This window comes from Mobula birostris, chromosome 12, assembly GCF_030028105.1.
Source record: "Mobula birostris isolate sMobBir1 chromosome 12, sMobBir1.hap1, whole genome shotgun sequence".
In the NCBI taxonomy this organism is placed as follows: Eukaryota; Metazoa; Chordata; class Chondrichthyes; order Myliobatiformes; family Myliobatidae; genus Mobula; species Mobula birostris.
In genome coordinates this window covers 22,465,193-22,489,593 of record NC_092381.1, presented here as the reverse complement: position 1 = coordinate 22,489,593, position 24,401 = coordinate 22,465,193, and the positions used below count along the sequence as shown (strand labels likewise).

Sequence of the window (24,401 nt, the reverse complement as noted above, 5' to 3'; positions counted from 1 at the left end):
GGTTATCCATAGCCCTCTATTTTTCTAAGCTCCATGTACCTGTCCAGGAGTCTCTTAAAAGACCCTATCATATCCGCCTCCACCACTGTCGCCAGCAACCCATTCCACGCAATCACCACTCTCTGGGTAAAAAGCTTACCCCTGACATCTCCTCTGTACTTACTTCCAAGCACCTTAAAATTGTGCCCGCTCGTGCTGGCCATTTCAGCCCTGAGAAAAAGCCTCTGACTATCCACACGATCAATGCCTCTCATCATCTTATACACCTCTATCAGGTCACCTCTCATCCTCGCACGCTCCAAGGAGAAAAGGCCGAGTTCACTCAACCTATTCTCAAAAGGCATGCTCCCCAATCCAGGCAACAGCCTTGTAAGTCTCCTCCACACCCTTTCTATAGTTTCCATATCCTTCCTGTAGTGAGGTGACCAGAACTGAGCACAGTACTCCAAGTGGGGTCTGACCAGGGTCCTATATAGCTGCAACATTACCTCTAGGCTCTTGAGCTCAGTCTCATAATACTGACTCACCAGCAGTTGTATCTTCCAGAAACAGGTGTATTTTTACTACAATCAATTGAAACACCTTGACTGCACACAGGCCTCTAAAAACAGATCTCCATTTAACTAATTATGTGAGTTCTAAAACCGATTGGATGAGTATTCACTCATCTATGATGTGATGCACCACTGATGATTCGGTGCATCACATCATTGATGAGTGAATACTCATGCAATGAATAATTTTATGTTTTATATTTGTAATTAATTTAGATCACTTCGCAGCGATCTGTTTTCACGCTGACGCGAGTCTTTTTTACGTTGATCAGTGTCAAAAAAAGCCAAATTAAATCCACTGTGATTCAATGTTGTAAAACAATAAAACCGAATCATAGGAAAATTTACAATGGCCAATTAACCTACTAACCAGTAGCATCTTTTACTATGGGAGGAAACTAGAGCACCCGGAGAAAACACACATATTCTACAGGGAGAATGCCCAACCTCCCTACAGAGGGTGCTGGGACTGAACTCCGAAATCTAGCACCCCAAGCTGTAACAGAGTTGTGCTGACCACTACGCTACCGTGACACCCAATCTTCCGCAATCACTAACCCTGAAAGTATATTCCACATACCCTTTACTCAATTTAAACTTACTACATTTAATCTTGTAATTATGGCCAGACATTCCTGACCGCTCAAGTGCCAGAATAATCTGCTTCACGCCACCTTCCTTCATCATTATTTCAAGCTAGTAACAGTGCAAAAGTAGTTCCATAATTTGTAGTTACACTAAAAAATGCCTAATTTTTCCAAATTATCTCCACCTTATTTCCACATATCAGCTAACTGTGAATCTGTTATGGCCCTGTAACACCTTAACACCACTAACATCTGAGTGCAGTAATAAAACTACAATGGGAGATTCTTCTCATTACACTGATTAAAAACATGGAATCAACTTCAAATCCTATCTATCTACACTCAGTGAGCCTCTCTGAGCATAATTTCAACAAAGCAAAGCTGCCTTGCAACCTATACAGCAAATGGACAAAAATATAACTGACACAAGATACCAGTCTCAAAAGCACTATATAATAATACGGTTAATGCATTCATTGTAGAATAATATTAAAGCGGTAACTAGTGGTGCCTCAGAGCAAGATGAAAGTTTTCTGATCATTTCTCTTACATCCATAAGACAAAGGGACAAGGAAAATTTTCCCAGTCAGATGGGAACTAACACATGCTGCCACAAAGTGAAAGGTAAGCGATCAGTTATAAAAATGCACAGCATTCTAAATTTCACTGTACCGGTTAATGGGTTAATTGGTCATTGTAAACTGCCCATGATTAGGCAAGGGTTAAATTGGGGGCTGCTGGGTGGCACGGCTCAAAGGTCTGGCAGGACCTATTCTGTGCTGTGCTTTTAAATACATAAACAAACAGGCTGTAAATGCTGGTGTAGAGAGGGGTCCTGGTCTTCTGCCTCTTGAAATATAGAAAGTAATAGCATTTTGACAAAGCAAATAGTATATTAATTATCTCAGGCAGCTTCAGGAGGAAAATGGGCAGTTGATGTTTTTTCACGTAGTCTGATTTCTCTCAACTGATGGTTCCTGGCTTGCTGAGTTCCTCCAGCAGTTTGCTTTGTTTTGCTCCAAATTCCAATATCTGCAATCTCAAAATTGGTCTACACTCAATGAAATTGAGGTAAGTACAAAGTGATCTTATTGAGACATACTAGCTTCTGGGAAATTCGCACTTACTTATCAGAATCAGATTTAATATCTCATATCATGAAATTTGTTAACTTTATGGCAGCAGTACATAATATAGAGAAAAAACTGAGTTACATTAAGTATGTGTATGTCTATTAAATAGTTAAGTTCAAATAATTAGTGCAAGATAACAGAAAAAAAAAATATAGTGAGGTAGTGTTCATGGGTTCTATGTTCATTTAGAAATCAGACGGCAGAGGGATAGAAGCTATTCCTGAATCGCTAAGTATGTGCCTTCAGGCTTCTGTACTTTTTTTCTACTTTAGCAGTGTGAAGAGGGCATGTCCTGGGTGGTGGGGATCCTTAATGATGGACGCCACCTTCATAAGGCACTGCTCCTTGAAGCTGTCTTGGATATTACGGAGGCTGGAACCCATGATAGAGCTGACTAATTTTATAAGTTTTTGCAATTTATTTTAATCTAGTGCAGTAGCCTCTCCCATCCACCCCACCCTCTCCCCACACCAGATGGTGATGCAACTAGTCAGAATGCTCTCCATGGTACACTTGTAGAAGTTTGAGTGTTTTAGTTGACAAACCAAATCTCCTTAAACTCCTAATGAAATATAGCTGCTATGTTGCCTTCTTTACAGCTGCATCAATAAGTTGCATCCAGGTGAGGCCCTCATAGATATTGACACCCAGGAACTCAAAATTGCTCACGCTCTCCACTTCTGATCTTCTACAAGGATTGGTTCATACTTCTTTGTAGACTTCAGAAAGGGTAAGACAATCAGCTCTTTGGTCTTGCTGACATTGAGTACAAAGTTGTTGCTCTGACACCACTCAACTAACTGGTATACTTCACTCTTGTACACCCTTTCATCATCATCTGAAGTTCTGCCAACAATTGTTGTATCTTCAGCAAATTTATAGATGCTGTTTGAGCTATGCCTAGCCACATAGTCATGGGTGTAGAGAGTACAGTAGTAGTAGACTATGCGGTAGGAAAATTCTAGGCAGTTTCTAGAGTAGGTAACATGGTCGGCACAACTGTGGATCGAAGGGCCTGTAACGTGCTGTAGCTTTCTATGTTTCTAAATTAGCCCTGCTTCAGTCTAGGACCTAAACTGGTCCTGCTCCAGTTCAGGACCCTAATAGATTCTTTTTTTTTTGCCTGTTTATTCTGTCCAGTAAATCTCCAGTTTTGTCAAAAATATCAGGACATTGTTGCTTTCAACTGCTATTAAGACTAGATTCCAGCATCTGAATTTCACCTGTAGAAAGCCTGCATACTATTATTCTCCAATCCCCTTGAAATAACAGCCAACATTGCACAAGTTGTCCTAATTATCTGCTGCATCTGCTAGTTTTTGGTTTTTTCATGTGCAAGTACCCCAAACCATTTCTGCTGCAGCTCTCTACCATTCTTCTCCTTCATTTTTCATGATCATTAAACACTCTATTCCTATTTCTGTTTTCTTATGCTCTTCAATCCCTAGCATATCCTCATGCTTTGGTTTCTCATTTTGTTTTGTAATATAAGGTAGCTTTGGTGCATCTCACTTTCTTTTCAACTAAGGATTATAAGTGCGTTTAAGGAAATGGGGTTTTAAACTCCCTGTACCAATGATCTCGCTGGAGAACATATGGCCTCTGGTGAAAAAAAAAATCGATGATCTCAGAGCCAGGGTGCTGAATCGGAGGGGCTTTAGGACCACGTGTCCTTTGTTTCACGGAATCTTGATTAACCCCTTCCGTACCGGAAACAGTGATTCAGATCAACAGCTTTACTATACACCATCAGGATAGATCTATAGAGTCTCTCAAAAGCAGAGGTGGAGGAGTATGCCTCATGATCAACTCTTCTTGGTGCACAAATATATTAGTGCTGTACCAATTCTGTTCACCAGACCTGGAATATCTAGCAGTAAAGTGTCATCCTTTTTACCTACCACGGGAGTTCTCTGAGGTCTGGTAGCAGTTTACATTTGACCTCAGGCCAATGTCAAGCAGGCTTTAGATGATCTAAGCAATGGGATCAACATGCACGAAACAGCGCACTCTAACGCCTTCACCATCGTTTTGGGAGATATTAACAAGGCCAGTCTGAAAAAAAAAAAAATCACTAAGCAATTACCATCAACAGATCACTTGCAATACCAGAGGAAACAGCACACTGGACCATTGTTACACCACCATCAAGAATGCCTACCGTGCTATTCCATGCCCTCACTTCAGGAAGTCTGATCACCTAGCAGTACTTCTACTCCCTGACTATAGGCAGAGACTGAAGATTGCAACCCCAGTAGTGAGGACCAAGAAAGTTTGGACAAGGGAAGCACAGGAGTGCCTACAGGACTGCTTTGAATCGGTGGACAGGACTGTATTCAAGGATGCATCTTTGAATCTGGATGAGTATGCTACAGTTGTTACCAACTTAATTAAAATCTGTGTGGATGAGTGTGTGCCTACAAAGACTTACTGTACATTCTTAAACCAAAAGCCGTAGATGAACCAGGAGGTAGGTCATCTGCCGAAGGCTAGATCTATGGCATTCAAGTCCAGCAACCAGTAAACCAGCTATGATTTGTGGAGGGCTATTTCAAGAGTGAAGAGACAACTTCGAACGAGGTTGGAGGCGATATCAGATGCACAGCAACTCTGGCAGGGACTGCAAGACATTACTTCCTACAAAGCGAAACCCAATTATATGAACAGCAGTGATACTTCACTACCAGATGAACTCAGCGCCTTTTATGCCTACTTTGAAAGGGAGAACAAAACTACAGCTGTGAAGATCCCTGCTGCACCTGATGACTGTGAGTTCTGTCTCAGAGGTCGATGTTAGGCCATCTTTAAAGAGAGTGAACCCAATGGAGTACCTGGTAAGGCTCTGAAAACCTGTGCCAACCAACTAGCGGGCATGTTCAAGGACATTTTCAACCTCTCACTGCTACAGACAGAAGTTCCCACTTGCTTCAAAAAGGCAACAATTATACCAGTGCCAAAGAAGAATAATGTGGGCTGCATTAATGACTATCACACAGTAGTACTCACATCGACAGTGATGAAATGCTTTGAGAGGTTGTTTATGACTAGACTAAACTCCTGCCTCAGCAAGGACCTGGACCCATTCCAATTTGCCTATTGCCACAATAGGTCAACAGCAGACACACAGACACCTGCGTCAGGATGCTGAAAATCAACTATAGCTCAGCATTTAATACCATCATTCCCACAATCCTGACTGAGAAGTTGCAGAACCTGGGCCTCTGTACCTCCCTCTGCAATTGGATCCTCCACTTGAAGACCACAGTCTATGTGGATTGGTGATAACATATCCTCCCTGTTGACAATCAACGCTGGTGCACCTCAGGGGTGTGCGCTTAGCCCACTGATCTGTTGTCTATATACACATGACTATGTGACTAGGCATAGCTCAAATACCATCTATAAATTTGCTGACGATACAAACATTGTTGGTAGAATCTCATGTAGTGATGAGAGGGGGCAAGGAATGAGATATGCCATCTCGTGGAATTGTGCCACAGCAACACCCTGGCACTCAACGTCAGTAAGACAAAAGAGCTGATTGTGGACTTCAGGAAGGGGAAGACGAAGGAACACATACCAATCCTCAGAGGGATCAGAAGTGGAGAGAATGAGCAGCTTCAAGTTCCTGGGTGTCAAGATCCCTGAGGATCTAACCTGGTCCCAACATGTCGATATAGTTATAAAGAAGGCCAGACAGCGGCTGTACTTTATTCGGAGTTTGAAGAGATTTGGCACGTCAAGAAATACACTCAAAAACTTCTATAGCTGTAGCATGAAGAGCATTCTGACAGGCTGCATCACTGTCTGGTATGGAGGGGCTACTGCACAGGACCGAAAGAAGCTGCAGAAGGTTGTAAAACTAGTCAGCTCCATCTTGGGCACTAGCCTACAAAGTAACCTGGACATCTTCAGGGAGTGGTGTCTCAGAAAGGCAGCATCCATTATTAAGGACCTCCAGCACCCAGGGTCTGCCCTTTTTTCATTGTTACCATCAGGTAGGAGATACAGAAGCCTGAAGGCACACACTCAGCGATTCAGGAACTGCTTCTTCCCCTCTGCCATCCGATTCCTAAATGAACATTGAAGCTTTGGACACTATCTCACTTTTTTTAATGTACAGTATTTCTGTTTTTGCACATTTTTAAAAAATCTATTCAATATATATAATTGATTTACTTGTTTATGTTTTATTTTATTTATTATTTTTTTCTCTTTCTGCTAGATTATGTATTGCATCGAACTGCTGCTGCTAAGTTAACAAATTTCACATCACTTGCCGGTGATAATAAACCTGATTCTGAAGTGTCTGTCAATGAAAAAACAACCCGTTTATTTTTATAGGTTTCAGTCGTTTGACCAATGACCCAATTACATCATTCCACCTTACCTCAACTTGGGGATCCCTTATCTCATGCACCTGTTAGATGCTACTGTACAAATACTGTTGAGAAACCTAAAATAAACATCCACTGTTTTATACCATCAGGAATTAATTTTGCTTCAGAAAAATCACACTGCCATTTTGCTGAAAGCTGATGACATACTATGTTTACAGTGCTTTTATGTGTTTTATTACAATCCTGTGATTAACTTCTTAGCTTTGCTTTTATTTTCCTAGCCAGATAAAACTTACCATTCCTTTTTCTGCTCGAGGATAGATCTGGGTTCATTCTATCCAATGAATCTCCACTTATGTCAAAAACATCAGAATATTGCTGCTTTGAGACTTGGCTGTTGGTCAGGCTAGATTCCAGCCTCTGAATTTCGCCATCTTTCATTCCTAATTTCAAGCTAAAGGAGAACAACTTCTGTCAAAAATGCCATAAAGCAAATACATGGTGTCAAACAAACAACTTTCTGAACACATTTTTACTTCACCATACTGAACTAAGGCATTTACTCAAACTTGCTAAGAGAAAATAGGAAATGCTGTATCACAAGGATCAGTATTAAGACCACTGCTACCAGCATACTCATAAATGATTTGGATTCGAGAATCAGAAATATGAAAATAAAATTTCCACTAAATTGGGGAAATAGATTTTACTGAGGAAAAAATTATAAAATAGCACCAAATTTGAAGAATGAGTATATAAATGGTGCATGAATTTCAACATAAGCATCTGCGAATTAATGCCTTAGGTAGACAAAATAAAAAGCCAAGTGTTCTTTCAAAAGTAAGAGTAAATGTAGTAGAGAAACAAGGAGTCTGAAGTTTCAAAAGCCCTTTTATATGCTTATAACAGTCTTGCTGCCATTTCCAGGAGGGGTTCGTTCAGATACTCTTCTCCAACATTCACTGAAGTTGAGTACTCTAGACACTAGATGGAGCAATAGTGCAAAATATTTTTTTCTGATGTCTGTGATTCCTTCAGTTCAAAGCAAATTTATATCAAAGTACATATATGTTACCACATACAACCCTGAGTTTCATTTTCTTGCAGACATACTCAATAAATCCAATAACCACAACAGAATCAATGAAAGACCACACTTACTGGGCAGACAACCAATAAGCAAAAGACTATGTGCAAACAGACATAGAGCCTGAGAAAGAGAGAAAGAGAGAGAGAGAGAGAGAAAGAAAGAGAGAGAGACACACACACACATATACAGAGACTGAGAGACCCAGAGAGAGAGAGTCAGAGACACAGAGACAGAGACCAAGAGACACAGACAGAGAGACAGAGATCAAAGAGACCGGGAGACACAAGAGAGAAAAAGACCAAGAGACCCAGAGACCGAGGGACAGAGAGAGAGAGACACACACACGCAGACAGAGAACGACACCAAGAGAGAACTCAGATAAGACACATCATCTTTGTGGTCTATGAGAAGTTCCAGTGGCCTACAATCTTTACTGGCTTCACCCTCTTTGAATCTAATTGTTAAGTTGCTACATTGTAATTTAAAACCAGACCTTTTACAAAGTTTGTATATTATTAATCAGAAAATTCATCTATGGAACCATAACCCATGCGGAGCCTACTAAGGAGGATTCAATTATAGTGTCACTTCGTGCAGCATCCTTACTGGCTTTGTCACTTACACACAGTCAGATATTTTTAAATAAATTGCCCTAAAAGTTTCAAGCAGAGGCAGCATTTTGGATAGATCCGGAGTGGAAGACTTAAATTTACTGGAAAAAAATCCAGTGGGTACCTTGTGCGGAATTGTTTGATGTAACTAACAAGGTTACAAAAAGAAAACTGCTCCAGTGAGAAGCTCCTTGATTTTAATCTGAATGAACTCAATACTTTTAATTGGTCAATTTCTCCACTGCTGCTTACTGGTTCAACAGAGAATGAAAGTTTTCTTGTTACCAAAAACATTTGGTTAACATACAAAGTTATTAATAGAGATTATACCATACACACATTGGCTATGGAACATAAATTCATATACACGTTGAAGATACAAGTTGAAGAACAGTAACTAGTACTGAAGACGTGAACTCTAGTACCAGATGCCATGCTATCCCAATATACGTAGTCAAAGTACTGGAATCTGCCTAAACATATGGAAAATTGCCAAGGGAAGTCCTATTTACAAAAAGCAGGACAAATTCAGTTTGCTTACTATCACTCTCCATCATCAGCAGCATGATGGAAGGTATCATGAGCAGTGCGACCAAGTGGCTCCACTGGATCAGCCACATGAATACTGTGACTACAACAAGTTGCAGCCTGGGTATCCTGGAAATCACCTCCTGGCACACCAGAGCCTTAGTACTATCTATAAGGCAAATCACAGTATAATGGAATACTGACCACTCTCTTGCCTGAGCACACCTCCAAGAACTCTCTTCCTTGACTCCATCTAAGGCACAGCAGCCCACTTCACTGAAACTACCTGAACCACATTAAACATCAATATCCTTCACTATTGGCACACAGCAACTGCAGCATGTACCATCTATAAAACGCACTGCAGTTATTCATCCTGACTATTCCAACAGCACTTCTCAGATGTGTAGCTGGTACCACCAAGACACAGAAGGGTAGCATGAGAATAACACCACCACCTTGCAAGTTCCCCTTCAAGTCACACACCTTGATTTGGAAATATGGACCACATCTTCATTGCTACATGTTCTACATCATTACACTTCCTACCCAGAGTACCTCCACAAGAGGGGTTGCAGCAGTTCAAGTAGGCAGCTCACTAACATCTTCCTAATGGCACTTAGTGATGGACAATGAATGCTGGCCTTATCAATGGTGCTTATACCCCAGAAATAACAAAGAAAAACAAAACTAGGTATACAGTGGCATGCAAAAGTTTGGGCACCCTGGTCAAAATTTCTGTTACTGTGAGCAGTTAAGTGAGTAGAAGATGAACTGATCTCCAAAAGTCATAAAGTTAAAGATGAAACATTCTTTTCAACATTTTAAGAAAGATTAGTGTATTATTTTTGTTTTGTACAATTTCAGAGTGGAAAAAAAGGAAAGGAGCACCGTGCAAAAATTTGGGCACCCCAGGAGATTTGAGCTCTCAGATAACTTTTACCAAGGTCTCAGACCTTAATTAGCTTGTTAGGGCTATGGCTTGTTTACAATCATCATTAGGAAAGGCCAGGTTATGCAAATTTCAAAGCTTTATAAATACCCTGACTCCTCAAACCTTGTCCCAAAAATCAGCAGCCACGGGCTCCTCTAAGCAGCTGCCTAGCACGCTGAAAATTAAAATAATTGATGCCCACGAAACAGGAGAAGGCTATAAGAAGATAGCAACACACATCAAAGTTGCTGGTGAACGCAGCAGGCCAGGCAGCATCTGTAGGAAGAGGTGCAGTCGAGACCCTTCGTCAGGACTACAGCAAGAAGATAGCAAAGCGTTTTCAGGTAGCCATTTCCTCAGTTCATAATGTAATTAAGAAATGGCAGTTAACAGGAATGATGGAGGTCAAGTTGAGGTCTGGAAGACCAAGAAAACTTCCTGAGAGAACTGCTCGTATGATTGCCAGAAAGGCAAATCAGAACCCCCGTCTGACTGCAAAAGACCTTCAGGAAGATTTGGCAGACTCTGGAGTGGTGGTGCACTACTCTACTGTGCAGCGACACCTGCACAAATATGACCTTCATGGAAGAGTCATCAGAAGAAAACCTTTCCTGCATCCTCACCACAAAATTCAGCACCAGAAGATTGCAAAGGGACATCTAAACAAGCCTGATGCATTTTGGAAACAAGTCTTGTAGACTGATTAAGTTAACATAAAACTTTTTGGCCGCAATGAGCAAAGGCATATTTGGAGAAAAAAGGGTGCAGAATTTCATGAAAAGAACACCTCTCCAATTGTTAAGCACGGGGGTGGATCGATCATGCTTTGGGCTTGTGTTGCAGCCAGTGGCACGGGGAATATTTCACTGGTAGAGGGAAGAATGAATTCAATTAAATACCAGCAAATTCTGGAAGCAAACATCACACCCTCTGTAAAAAATCTGAAGATGAAAAGAGGATGGCTTCTACAACAGGATAATGATCCTAAACACACCTTAAAATCCACAATGAACTACCTCAAGAGGCGCAAGCTGAAGGTTTTGCCATGGCCCTCACAGTCCCCTGACCAAAACATCATCGAGAATCTGTGGATAGACCTCAAAAGACCAGTGCCGCAAGACGGCCCAAGAATCTCACAGAACTAGAAGCCTTTTGCAAGAAAGAATGGGCAAAGATCCCCCAAACAAGAATTGAAAGATTCTTAGCTGGCTACAGAAAGTGTTTACAAGCTGTGATACTTGCCAAAGGGGGCATTACTAAGCACTGACCATGCAGGGTGCCCAAACTTTTGCTTCGGGCCCTTTTCCTTTTTTGTTATTTTGAAACTGTAAAAGATGGAAATAAAAAAGTAATCTTGCTTAAAACATTAAAGAAAAGTGTCATCTTTAACTTTATGTTTTGGAAATCAGGTCATCTTTTACTCGCTTAGCTATTCACAGTAACAGAAATTTTGACCAGGGGTGCCCAAACTTTTGCATACCACTGTACATTCATTTTTAAAGATTGATCAGAATTATCATGTCTATTAAAATAATACATTACAATGATCAATGTAGTTTAAAAAATACCTTGGGTCTGCAGAAAGTGAATTACTGAAAGCAGTACTTGATTTGCAATCTTTCATTTCATTTTCCTTTCTCATATTAAAGACATCACTGCAGTTTATTATCCCTGCACTGAATACACCACTTTCACTCTGAAACAGAAGGAATCAGAATTGAAGGACTGCATGATTAAATTAAAATTCTGAATTAATAAACAATATGTTTTGAACAGCAGGTCATTACAGACTGGAGCTTCATTCCCTGCAATATTAATTCATTTCTTAGAATACAATTTAATCAGCATCTGGCTCTCTATACTAAAAACATGTATAATTTTGGACCTCAAAGTAATACCTGCTCCTTTGGTAACATTCTATTATTTGTTGGTCTTGGATATGATAGCTGTATGAATTGTAATTCATTAAATATTATCACATTTGAAAATAAAACAATGAGGCTTAAATTGAAAATACTTGAAAATCAGCAAATGGATGATTACAACCAATGAGCATTTAGGTAGTAGCAAGTACCTTACAATAAGAAAGATTATTTAACTGACAAGATTTAAAACACTTTTGTCTGCTAAAGATAATGTGAAAGACAAACAAGCATATTCGGTGTGAAAGAGCAGAGGAGTTGAATGAGAAATGCAAAGGTGGGGAGCTAATAAACAGAAACTGACAGGTGTCAGTTTTGCTGGAAAATCTATGTTAATACTAGATGACACTTGTATAAATTATCACATGATCAGCATAGAGCTTTTCATTGTGGTGGGAAAAGCCTCAGTCAAACATGCAATATCAAAAATGATATATCTAACAATGGTGCATTCTGTTTACAATGTACTGAATTACAGCTGAGCTTATACATTCCAGGCCTCTGAAGAGGGGTTTAAACTGAGGACCTTCTGAGTCATGGGGCAAGAATTCTACTACAAGTCAAAAACACCTCTTGATAATCAAATAATTTTGTACAAATGGTAACCTTAGTCCCAGGTCTTGAAAAGGAAGAAACCAATTAATATAATGTGGACTGTAAATTAAATCTTTTGAGGTATCAGTGTTATTTATGTCTTGAAAGGATTTGAATCTACTTGGGAACAAAAAGAAATAGATGCCACAATGTTAAAAAAAATCATTGATTCCTTCAACATTTACTCTAGTTTACCTCTTTATTTCCTGTCCGATGCAGTTGCAGAAGTGACTCCAAGTTCTTCATCTCCAATTTAGTGCTCTCAAGCTCCTTACTGAACTGAAGCATCTTTTCATTTTGGGAAGCTGCAAGTAATCTTAGCTCCACATTCTCCAGCCTCAGGCCTTCCCGATCTTTCAAAATTATCTCTTTATTAGCCAGTTCATTTTCCAACATTTGAATCTTTTCCTTCGCATCAGATAACTCTGAATACAACTCTGAATCTTTAGCCTCCATGTCCCTTGGAATCACCTTCAGATCGCAGTTCTGTTCCTTTAAAAGCCTATATACGTAACAGATTTTTTAAATATACCAATATAAATGGGAGTGGGTCATAGGCCTTTCCACACTTAATAAACAACTTAGCAATAATTTTATTGTTACTCTGCTGTGCAGAATTATTTCAAGCTATGACAAAAAAAAATTTTTTTAAATATCTACTTCAAAAAAACCTGTTCAAGAATGCATAGAACATCTAGTTAAGCTTGCATTTCTCTATATTAACTATACTAGTGTGATATGAAATTTTCAACAGAAGACAGTAGGGGGAAAGAGATCGAAGGTCTGCAAGGTAAAGGGAGGGTGTGCACAGGAGAGAAGGAACGCACGTAGGATAGATCGTAGCATGGATGCAGGAAAGAGAGGAAATGTGCACACAAGACAACTAGTGTAAAGAGGTTGCCTGTAGGAGAGAGAAAGAGCACAAGCAAGAGAGCGATGGCGCATGAGCACGTGCGATGCAGAACACGTGTAGGAGACAGAAAACACTGCAAGAGGGAGATTGCACAAGAAAAATAAAAGGAGAATGTAAGATAATTAGGTACTCTAGTGTGATATCAGCTACAATCACATTTTGGACTGTAAACATTACCACCATATTTGGAAGAACAGTGAAACTGCTGAAATATACTGTTGAAAGATTAACCTGATTTCTTCATTCTTTTTTTCTAACTCTTTTTCTGCGGCGATATATTTCTCGTATAACTCTTCTTTGTACTTGTCACAGTGTTCCAAGCTGTTCTGCAAATTCTCTTCATTAGCTTGAAACTAAAACAAAAAAAAAGATCGAGCATTCCCACGTATTTTATGCTTACAATAAAAACCTAACTCTACTGCCCTTCTTACCATAGTAATTTTTTCTGCAGTCTTTTCCTTGTACCGTTTGAAAGCTTCAGTAAGTTCTTCAGCATTAATGAGGGCTTCATTTCTTTGTTGCTCAGCTCTACATAAGAACAAAAATAAATTGTCTCCTTGTTAGGTTAATTATCAAAGAGGTTCTTAAATTCCTACTTTCTTAAAGAGTGGCAATCTTGATCATTTTAAAATGACAGATTTGCCCACTTGATTTTTATTGAAATTCAACTGTCAATTATGTGCCTATTCTGCAAGGCTATTGTCTTCTCGAAGATGATTGTATTCTCATCTATACTGATTATACACTCTTCTCTCCACTCTGTTCTCTGAAAATTTTTGAAATTATGTTTTTGATTCTCAAGTCAAATTTGTAAACATATATTTTGAGGAGCTGATCCCTGAAAGTTCGACTTTCTACGTAGGTAAGTAGGTAACACATCGCTGTGGGAGACTGACTCACTGAAACATGCTAAAGATCAAAATGGATCATTCTTAATTTCCTTAGAAATTTAATTCAAATTGTTAGAATTTTGATTACCTGAACCACTTATTAAGCAATAAGTGAGCATGGGCAAAGTTAGCATCTAATAGAAATCTAAATAACTCAATAAAATTGCCATTCAAACCAAATTCCATTAGAAATATTCTCCACAATAAAAGCGTTTACAAATTTAAGTTTCTTAATTATCAAGTGAATAGAAAGACCACCAATAAAGAGGCAGTGATCAAAATATAACCTAACAACATCTGAAAAGAGATTTTCTCCACTGTGATAGTATAAAGTAATGAATTTAGTATTTTTATAACCTTTTAAAATGCAATCAGCGTTGTACATTGTTGGTTTTACATACTCTAAAGCAAATTTTATACAACTACATGTCAAGTTCCCCACTTATGCCATTCACTTGACTACTTTGATAATACATCTATACTGCACTTAATCAAAAAAGAAAAGAAATGCAGCAGATGCTGGAAATCTGAAATAGAGAAAGCCAGAAATAATTATGAAATCAGGCATCAACTGGAGAGAAAATCTGAAGTAACATTTAAGAATGATTACACTTCATTAGACCTGTGAATAGTTAGAAATCAAACATACTTGATGTTAGAAGCCAAGTGAAACAAATATGAAAGACCCTCACCCAATAGCCACTTTATTAGGTACACCTGCTCATTAATGCAAATATATAATCAGCCAAACATGCAGCAGAAATTCAATGCATAAAAGCATGCAGACATGGTCAAGAGGTTTAGTTGTTACTCAGACCAAACATCAAAATGGGGAAGAAATGCGGTCTAAGTTACTTTGACCATAGAATGACTGTTGGTGCCAGATGCGGTGGTTTGAGTATCTCAGAAATTACTGATCTCCTAGAATTTTTACACACAACAGACTCTAGAGTTTATAGTGAATGGTGCAAAAAAAAAACCATCCAGTGAACAGCAGATCTGTGGACAAAAACAGCTTGTTAATGAGAGATGTCAGAGAAGAATGGCCAGATTGGTTCACGTTGACAGGACAGTGTCAGTAACTCAAATAATCATGTGTTACCATAGTGTGCAGAACAGCATCTCTGAAAGCACATTACATCGAACCTTGAAGTGAATGATCTACAGCAGGGGTCCCCAACCTTTTTTGCACCGTGGACTGTTTAATATTGACAATATTTTTGCGATCCGGCCAACCGGAGGTTGGTAGGGTTGTCAATGTACAAGAATAGCAGTCAAATACGGGACACTGCGTTCACCCCGAGAAAGACTACCATGACCATGAAGCCTTGCACGGGCACCTGTGTGCACATGCCGATTTTTTTCTACAAATTGTTTTTGGCGATTCTGTTCAGTGAAACTACACTGTACATACATTATTTCTACTTTATATATACTTTATATAGGCTGTGTATTTATCATATCATTCCTGCTTTTACTATATGTTAGTGTTATTTTAGGTTTTATGTGTTATTTGGTATGATTTGGTAGGTTATTTTTTGGGTCTGGTAACGCTCAAAAATTTTTCCCATATAAGTTAATGGTAATTGCTTCTTCGCTTTATGTCATTTCGGCACGAAAGGTTTCATAGGATCACTTGACCTTAGCAGGGCTAATACGGGACAGTTGGCAACCTGGGGTGGGGGTGTGGGAAGAGGTGGTGTTAATCACTACCAGAATATAGCTGATAAGTCAACTATAAGTCACTTATAAGTGGCTAATACACTCAATTTCGTTTCTAAAAGGGTTTATCTAACAAATTTAATATTAAACACATAGCGCATATTTTCCTCGCATGAATATAGTGATAAATCAATTATGTCACTTATAAGTCAATAGCATCATAACATTTTAAGTAACGTTTGGATACTAAACACACAGCACACATTTTCCTTGTATGAACATATAAAATCATTGCAACAGACCAATATCGCTGAATCAGTGGGAGCCCTGGGCTTGTTTCCCTGCAACAAGACGGTCCTATCGAGGGGTGATGGGAGACAGCGATACTCGAAGGGGGTTCCTTATGTCCAGTCTATTCTGCAATTTAGTTTTCGTTGCATTCATTGCAGAAAACCCCGCTTCGCAGAGATATGTTGGAAATGGAAGCAATGTTTTCAGTGCTTTCGTGGCTATATCAGGATATTTAGCCTTGACTTTGATCCAGTATGCTGGCACAGGTATGTCAAACATACTTTTCAGCCGGCCGTCATTTGCAAGCTCAAGGAGTTGATCTTTTTCCCGTGTTGACATGGATGACACGTGCGTAATGACCTCGCATGCATTCAAGTTCAACAGTGGGCGTGACAGGGAATGAGGAAATGTGCAGCTGACTCATATCGCCAAATCATATCGTTTTCTCGCGGCCCAGTAGCACATGCTTTGCGGCCTGGTACCAGGGGACTACTAATCTACAGCAGCAGAAAACTATTTCAGGTTCTGCTCCTGTGGCTATTTTATCAAGTATACTCCTGAATCTGATAGTGACCACTGAGTGTATGTCCAAAGGATAATATACCAAACTTAAAGATCTTTTTTCAAAGTGTAAAGTTCAAAGTATGTATGTGTCACCACACACTACCCTAAGATTCACTTTCTTGTGGGTGGAGTAAAACAAAGAAATACAATAGAATCAGTGAAATCTATACTGACAAACAAGCAATGAGCAAAAGAAGACAATCTGCGCAAATATCAAAATAAATAAATAGTGCGAGAACATAAGTTGTAGAAGCCTTGAAAGTGAATAAGTGAGTCCATAGGTTGCAGAGTCTGTTTAGTGTGTCAAGTTGAGTGAAGTTAACCACATTGGTTCAGAGATGATTGAAGGTTAATAACTGTTCACGAAACTGGTGGTGTTGGACTTAAGGCTCCTTTCTATACCTTCTTCCCCATGGTAGCAGTGAGCATGGCTTGGATGGTGAGGACTGCCATGGCACAAATGTAGAAGCTTGTAAAAGCAAAATGAAGACCAGCTCATTCCTTCAGATAAATTTCTTACAGGTCACCAGACTCTGTAAGATGCATTTACTAATCTTATAAGCGTTCACTGAGATGTAGTTCCTTATAGTAGGACTTGGCCTTTACTAATTAAAACCTTTGCGGAGTTCAAAAATCTGGATTGCTTCCATAACCTTTCTGGAGCTCATCAAAACTCAGTGAGCGAGGTAGTGCAGCGGTTAGCACAATGCTTTATAGTACCAGCATCCCGGGTTCATTTCCCGATGTTGCCTCTAACGAGTTTGTCTGTTGGTAGGTTAATTAGTCATTGTAAATTGTCCCATGACTAGGCTAGTTGGGGGGTTGTTAGGCAGTGCAACTTGAAAGACCAGAAGGGCCTATTCCACTCTGTATCACAATAAATAAATAACTTGGATAAAAAAAATTATTTGAAGCATCTGTTGACACAATACTTAGCTACCTAAACTTCCCTCTGTAAGGATTCTTTTTGAGCACTGGTTCCACAAAATTTTAAAGTTTTATCTTAAGTTCTATATTATACCAACACAAATTTTGAAGTGCAAACCATCTTCTGCACTGATGAGTTTTAATGAACAGCCTTGGAAATATTTTGGAACACATCAACTTCCTGAAAATTTGTTGTCTAGATCAATATCTTGCATTTACTGTATGTAAAGCATCCTTAACAAAATATTTCTGACCAGGACATATTCCACTGTTAAACACTACCTTTTTCCTCTTCTACTTTGTTCATAAAGCTCTTCTTTTATCCTTTTGCATTCTTCTGACAGCTCTTCCACCAGTTTGTCCTTCTCAGCTACCATCCACTGACTCTCATCCAACTTTTTTTCAATAACGCTTATTTAAAAAAAAAGAAAACTCATATTGGAAGAGGAAACAAATGTTACTCTACAGTATTGTGCATAAGTCTTAGGCACATTACATATAGCTAGGGTGCCCAAAACTGTAAATCTGGCGGGAGTAAAGGATGCTGGGAATAGTGAAGGTAAAGCACCACGAGAACCATGTGGGACAGGTGGCAGCAAAGGAGTGCCAAGGGCAGGGTGTAGTGCGGGGGCAGACACCCAGCCCTGAGACACCAGGCAAGGTCATCGGATTCCAAACAATTGATCATTACAGAATGTTTATCTGGTGCTTCCCTCCCCTCACTCCTCCCCTTTTCCCAACCATGAATCCCCTCTCTCTGTCCCCTTCCCATTCCCAGTCCACAATAGAAATCCATATCAGAATCCAGTTTCTTTTTGCGGCAGCAGTATGGTGCAATGGATAAAATTACGACAGTACTGTGCAAAGATCTGAGACACCCTAGCTATACATTTGTGCCCAAGAGTTATGTACAGTATTGTACATCTAAATGTTATGCTCTTTTACACAATTATAATTTACCAATTTCACTGCTAGATTATAAAATGTTGAAATGAGATAAAATTTAACATTAAAGGCTAAAAATAAATGACACCAATAAAGAACGCAAAATCTGGACCTTTCAAACAAGTTAGGATGGTTTAATATCACTATTAACTATACATTTGGGACTTAGCTTTGTTGAAGAGTAAACTTGCAATGTGTCAAGTTGTGAGTGTTATGAACGAGCAGTTCATCTGCTGTTATACTGAGTAAGAACTGAGACCAGGATATGAGAACATGTCCTATTTTAAACTAGGGCAATTTTATATTTGCATAAATAAGTGAACGGGCTTTCTCTAATTTCTCATTTGAAAGATCATACATCTTCAGCAAGACAGGTACTAAAGTGTTACAGGACAGTTTGATTATATTCCTGGCATCAACAACCTTTCGCACTGCTACATCCAACAGAATATCCTAGGTAGACCCATTGTTTGCAATACCTGACAAAAACTGCATTACTACTTTCTTTTACCTGAGAGCATTCTGTTGAGACTCTATTATTGCCTCTAAATCTAGGATATCTCCATTTAACTGAGAAATATGATGTGTCTTTTCCTTAATAGATGGTCCAAGATTAGAAACCTGAAAGTAAAACAAACACAAATCTTCAGGGTAACATTCAACACTGATTAAAACACTTCAATCATTACTCTTAAACATATCCACCCCTCCCCCCCACCTCAACAGTTTCTCAACTCAATTTCCTAATCTGATCAAAATGCGATGGGAATCTGCCAATTTAATAATTTGAACCAAATGTGAACATTTCTGGTAAATTTGGTAAACTAGTTTATTACTGTCACATATACTGAGGTACAGTTGAAAACTGGTCTTGCACACTGTTCATTACAACAGTGCATTGAAGTAACTACAAGGCAAAACAATAGCAAAATACAGAATAGTGTGTTACAGTCTTAGTGTGTTAGTGTGTAACAGTGCAGTGGAGGTAGATGGTAAGATGCAAGGTCATAACAACATAGATTGTGAAGTCAAGTCCATCTTAACATACTAAGAAACCATTCATTAGTCTTATGACAATGGGATAGAAGCTATCCTTGAGCCTGGTGTTTTGTATTGCGGCAATGGTATTGTAGCCTATACTTACTGACTGTGATCTTTTGATCAGTACGACAGCGATCCAGTTGAAGACTGAAGTGCTGAGTCCAAAGTTTAGGAGTTTGGGGATAGGTTTGCTTGGAATTATAGTATTGAAGGCAGAGCTGCACTTGAAAAACAATAGTCTAACATAAGTGTCTTTATTGCCTGGGTGATCCAAAGATGACTGTAGGGCCATGGAAATGCATCCACACTAGTCCTGATTCGGCAGTGAGCAATTTGCAGTGGGTCGAGGCTGTCTGGGAGACTGGAGTAAATGCATACCATGACCTGCCATTTGAAGCACTTTATGATGGCAAATGTCAGAGCTATCGTACAGTAGTCATTAAGACATGTTACCTTGTTTCTCAGATACCAGATGATAATGGGAAACCACAAAGATTAAAAATGCCTGCTAATTCCCCCACCAGCTGATCTGCACATGATCTAAGGACATGGCCAGGAATACATTCTCAGCCAGACGCTTTCTGTGTGATCACTTTTCAGAAGATTGATATTGTGTCCCAACATTGTTAGGCTAGAAAGTGGGACTGGACTGAGGAGCTCTACTTCAAATTGGTTTTCAAAGTTCTAAGTTTTCTATGATTCTATGTTATGTAATTAATACATATATTTAAAATACTCACTTTAACTTTTGATTCAGTCAGCTCCATTTGTATACTTTCAATTTCCCGTACCAAACTGTGATTCTGGGAGACCAAACGAGCATTGTCCTCTCGTAGGGCACTGAGCTTTTTCCATAATTGTTCATTTTCCTGCTCCACACCAGATGTAGCCGATAAATGAGATGTCTAAAAGTATGGAAGTTATGATAGAACTTTTAAACAACTCCTTCCTGAAGGCACTTGCTTTCCATAGACGATAGGCTATCTATACCTCAACCAACTTGTTACATGTTGCCTAAAGCTAAACAGTACTATTCAATGATGAAGCACATTTAAGAGATCTATAAAATAGGAATTCATCTATGATCATGTTTGCATTTGTTTGCTTATTAACTCAATATTTCTGCTCTGAATGAAAAAAGTTTAATGGCACTGAAAGATTATTTCCCATCAAATATTTAATATTCATTCCTCAAACAAGAGAAAATCTGTAGATGCTGGAAATCCAAGCGACAGACACAAAATGCTGGAGGAACTCAGTAGGCCAGGCAGCATATACGGAAAAGAGTACAGTCGACGTTTCGGGCCGAGGCCATTCAGCAGGACTGGAGAAAAAAAGATGAATAGTAGAGTTAGAAAGAGAGAGTAGAGGAACAGGAAACACAAGGTGATAGATGAAACCGGGAGGGAGAGAAGTAAAGAACTGGGAAGTTGATTGGTGAAAGGAGATATAGGGCTGGAAAAAGGAGAACGTAATAGGAGAGGACAGAAGGCCATGGAAGAAGGAAAAGGGGGGAAGAGCACCAGAGAGAGGCAATGGGCAGGCAAAGAGATAAGGTGAGAGGGAAAATGAGATGGGCAATGGTGAAGGTGGGGGTGGGGGGAGCTATTAGCAGGAGTTTGAGAAATCGATGTTCATGCCATCAGCTTGGAGGCTACCCAGATGGAATATGCAGTGTTGCTCCTCCAACCTGATCGTGGCCTCATCCCAACAATGGAGGAGGCTATAGACTGACACGTCCAAATGGGAAGTGGAATTAAAATGGGTGGCCACTGGGACATCCCACTTTTTCTGGCAGACAGAACATAGGTGCTCAGCGAAGCTTTCCACTTCCCATTCCCGCTTCCATCCACTGTTGCGATGAGGCCACATTCAGGTTGGAGGCGCAACACCTTATATTCCATTTGGGTAGCCTCCAACCTGATGGCATGAACATAGATTTCTTGAACTTCAGGTAATGGTTCTCCCCACTTCTCTATTTCCCCTTCTCACCTTATCTCCTTGCCTGCCCACTGCCTCCCTCAGATGCTCCTCCCCCTTTTTTTTTTCCATGGCCTTCTGTCTTCTCCCATCAGATTCCCCCTTCTCCAGCCCTGTATCTCTTTCACCAATCAACTTCCCAGCTCTTTACTATCACCCCTCCCCCCTACCAGTATCATCTATTACCTCGTGTTTCTCCCTCCCCTCCCCGCACCTCTGACTCCTCATCTTTTTTTCCTCCAGTCCTGATGAAGGGTCTTGGCCCGAAACGTCGACTGTATTCTTTTGCATAGATGCTGCCTGGCCTGCTGAGTTCCTCCAGCATTTTGTGTGTGTTGCTTAAAGGTGCTAAACTAATTTGAGAAAGAAAAAGAACTTCCATTGACATAAAGCAAAAATCACAGATCAAATACAAGATGATTGCCAAAAGAATCTAAGGTTGCTGACAGGAAAAGTTCATTCACACAGTGAGTAGTTATTAACTGGAATTTGCTGCCAAAAATGATAATGGAACAACAGCTTCAATCTTGGGATTCAATGGAATTGGATGAATAGTTGAAGAAAAATACTTCAGTGCTACGTGAAAGGAATCAAGTTATGAGGGGAACTGTTTTTGCAAAAAGCCACAGTGGGCTCAATAAGCCAACAGACTTCCATCTAATATATGTGAAACAGAGCCTTAAGTTTGTTTCAGTTATATAAATGACAGAGCAAAGTCTCAGGTCTGCTCTGTTTTGTGCCTCAAGTCCACTTTCCTACCTTGCTGCTGTATCCCTCAATTCCCATAGTATTAAAAAATCTACTGGCCTAAGCCTTTGAAGAGGATTCAAAAATATATATACAATCATCAGGTTACAGAAATTCCAAAACACAAGAGATTCTACAGATGCTGGAAATCCAAAGCAACACACACAAAATGCTAGGGGAACTCAGCAGTTCAGGCAGCATCTATGGAAATGTATAAACAACATTTCAGGCCAAGACCCTTCAACAGCATCAGTCAGGATAAAGGACCAGGCTAAATGCTGAAAGATTGCAGCATGCTGTTGTGCAGAGAGACTTGGGAATGTTGTTCATGAATCGCAAGAAGTTGGCTTGCAGGTACAACAGGTTATTAAGAAGGCAAACGGAATGTTAGCCTTCATTGCTAGAGAGATTGAGTTCAAGATCAGGGAGGTCATGCTGCAACTATACAGGGCACTGGTGAGGCCGTAACTGGAGTACTGTGTGCAGTTCTGGTCTCCATACTTGAGGAAGGATATACTGGCTTTGGAAGCAGTGCAGAGGAGGTTCACCAGGTTGATTCCAGGGATGAAGGGGTTAACCTATGAGGAGCGATTGAGTTGCCTGGGACTATACTCTCTGGAATTCAGAAGAATGAGAGGGGATCTTATAGAAACATACAAAATTTTGAAAGGGATAGATAAGTTAGAAGTAGGAAAGTTGAGACCAGGACTAGGGGACATTGCCTCAAGATTCAGGGGTGAATATTTAGGACGGAGGTGAGCAGAAACTGTTTTTCCCCAGAGAGTGGTGAATCTGTGGAATTCTCTACCCAGAGAAGCAGTTGAGGCTTCTTCATTAAATATATTTAAGAAACAGTGAGATATGTTTTTACATAGTATAGGGGAATTAAGGGTTATGGGGAAAAGGCAGATGGATGGAGCTGAGTTTATGGACAGATCAGCCATGATCTTATTGAATGGCGGGGCAGGCTCGATGGGCCGGATGGCCTACTCCTGCTCCTATTTCTTATGTTCTTATGACCAGTCATTTAGAACTACTGTGACAAAGAAATTCCTTCTCACCTTAGTTCTAAATGACTAGACCTTTATTCTGACTGATGCTGAATCCATCATCCTTGTAGGTAGTGAATTCCAGATACTAACCACTTTTCAAGTTTAAAAAAAAAACTTCTTTTCACATCTCTTTGTATCTTTCTGCAAAATTTTAAAGCTTTTAATTATTCATTCCACCTAAGGGTATAACTTAATGGACTTCTCTGCCATAACAATTTTATGATTTTATAAATCATTCCAGACTCAGGCTAGACTTTCAAATTTCTTGTCTGTGTAACCCAGTAGTAAACCTCTCCATCAAGGCCATCAGGAAACTGCATAAAGCAATCAAGAAGGAAGGGTTTTCCTAGGTACTTAAACTGATTTCAGTAAGATGAAAACCACTTAGTGAACCTACAATGCCCATACAGATTGACAGCAAACTGACAAGCAGCACTGCCAAATAAAGATGATTCAGAACAATAAGCACGATATAATAAGAAGCTTGAAAGCTTACCCTGCCTCCAAAACTGCTGGTTGGATTAATGTTACTAAAAACATTTTTTTGAGGAAGCGCTCTCTCAGCAGTTGACAGGTGACGGTTGGTGATTGGAGGAACTACAGGACTGGACTGAAAGAAATCGTCCATTGTTAAAGGTGGTATATGATCTTGCTGTGGAGAGTCATCAGATTGGTCATTTAACCAGGAACTGAGGAAAAAAAATAAAAATACCTTCCTAAGTTTATTTGTACACTTGAGTTTGAAATTAGAATACCTTTCTCTTAGGTTAAACCTAAAACATGCATGTATATTTTTATCTTAATATTGTTTTACAAGTTATTTTCATATGTCCCCTCTGATGTTACTAATCAGAAAAATCAAATCACTCAAAGGAGACTTAACACAAAGGTTAGGCTGAAAGCAAACCAAGAATAATAGAAGCTACAGTGGATCTTTTGTAATTTACCATAATTGTTACGTCTTGCTCTGTCTTACTGTTGCAAAACTCTGATTAGGCCTCAAGGTAGCTTGAACTGGGTTTAGGAATCCTGATGACAGAGGATCAGGAGCTAATCGAGCATAGAAGAAATGACTGAGTAATGTGGATTGCCAGCA

General features: G+C 39.6%; 1 protein-coding gene across 8 annotated transcripts in view; it reads right to left on the bottom strand.

Moving 5' to 3' along the window:
- Positions 1–24,401, bottom strand: part of ccdc18 (coiled-coil domain containing 18) — a 132,935-nt gene that overhangs the window by 86,651 nt on the left and 21,883 nt on the right. For 7 of the 8 annotated variants that reach the window (XM_072273455.1, XM_072273454.1, XM_072273453.1 and 4 more), the window contains 9 exons: positions 23,802–23,994; positions 20,267–20,431; positions 18,997–19,106; positions 17,823–17,951; positions 13,638–13,734; positions 13,438–13,559; positions 12,489–12,795; positions 11,346–11,473; positions 6,911–7,068 (listed from right to left, as the gene is read on the bottom strand). In XM_072273455.1, coding sequence (XP_072129556.1) covers positions 6,911–7,068; positions 11,346–11,473; positions 12,489–12,795; positions 13,438–13,559; positions 13,638–13,734; positions 17,823–17,951; positions 18,997–19,106; positions 20,267–20,431; positions 23,802–23,994 — 1,409 coding nt within the window. The remainder of the gene's footprint in view (positions 1–6,910; positions 7,069–11,345; positions 11,474–12,488; positions 12,796–13,437; positions 13,560–13,637; positions 13,735–17,822; positions 17,952–18,996; positions 19,107–20,266; positions 20,432–23,801; positions 23,995–24,401) is intronic. The other variant, XM_072273459.1, reaches the window with a different exon arrangement.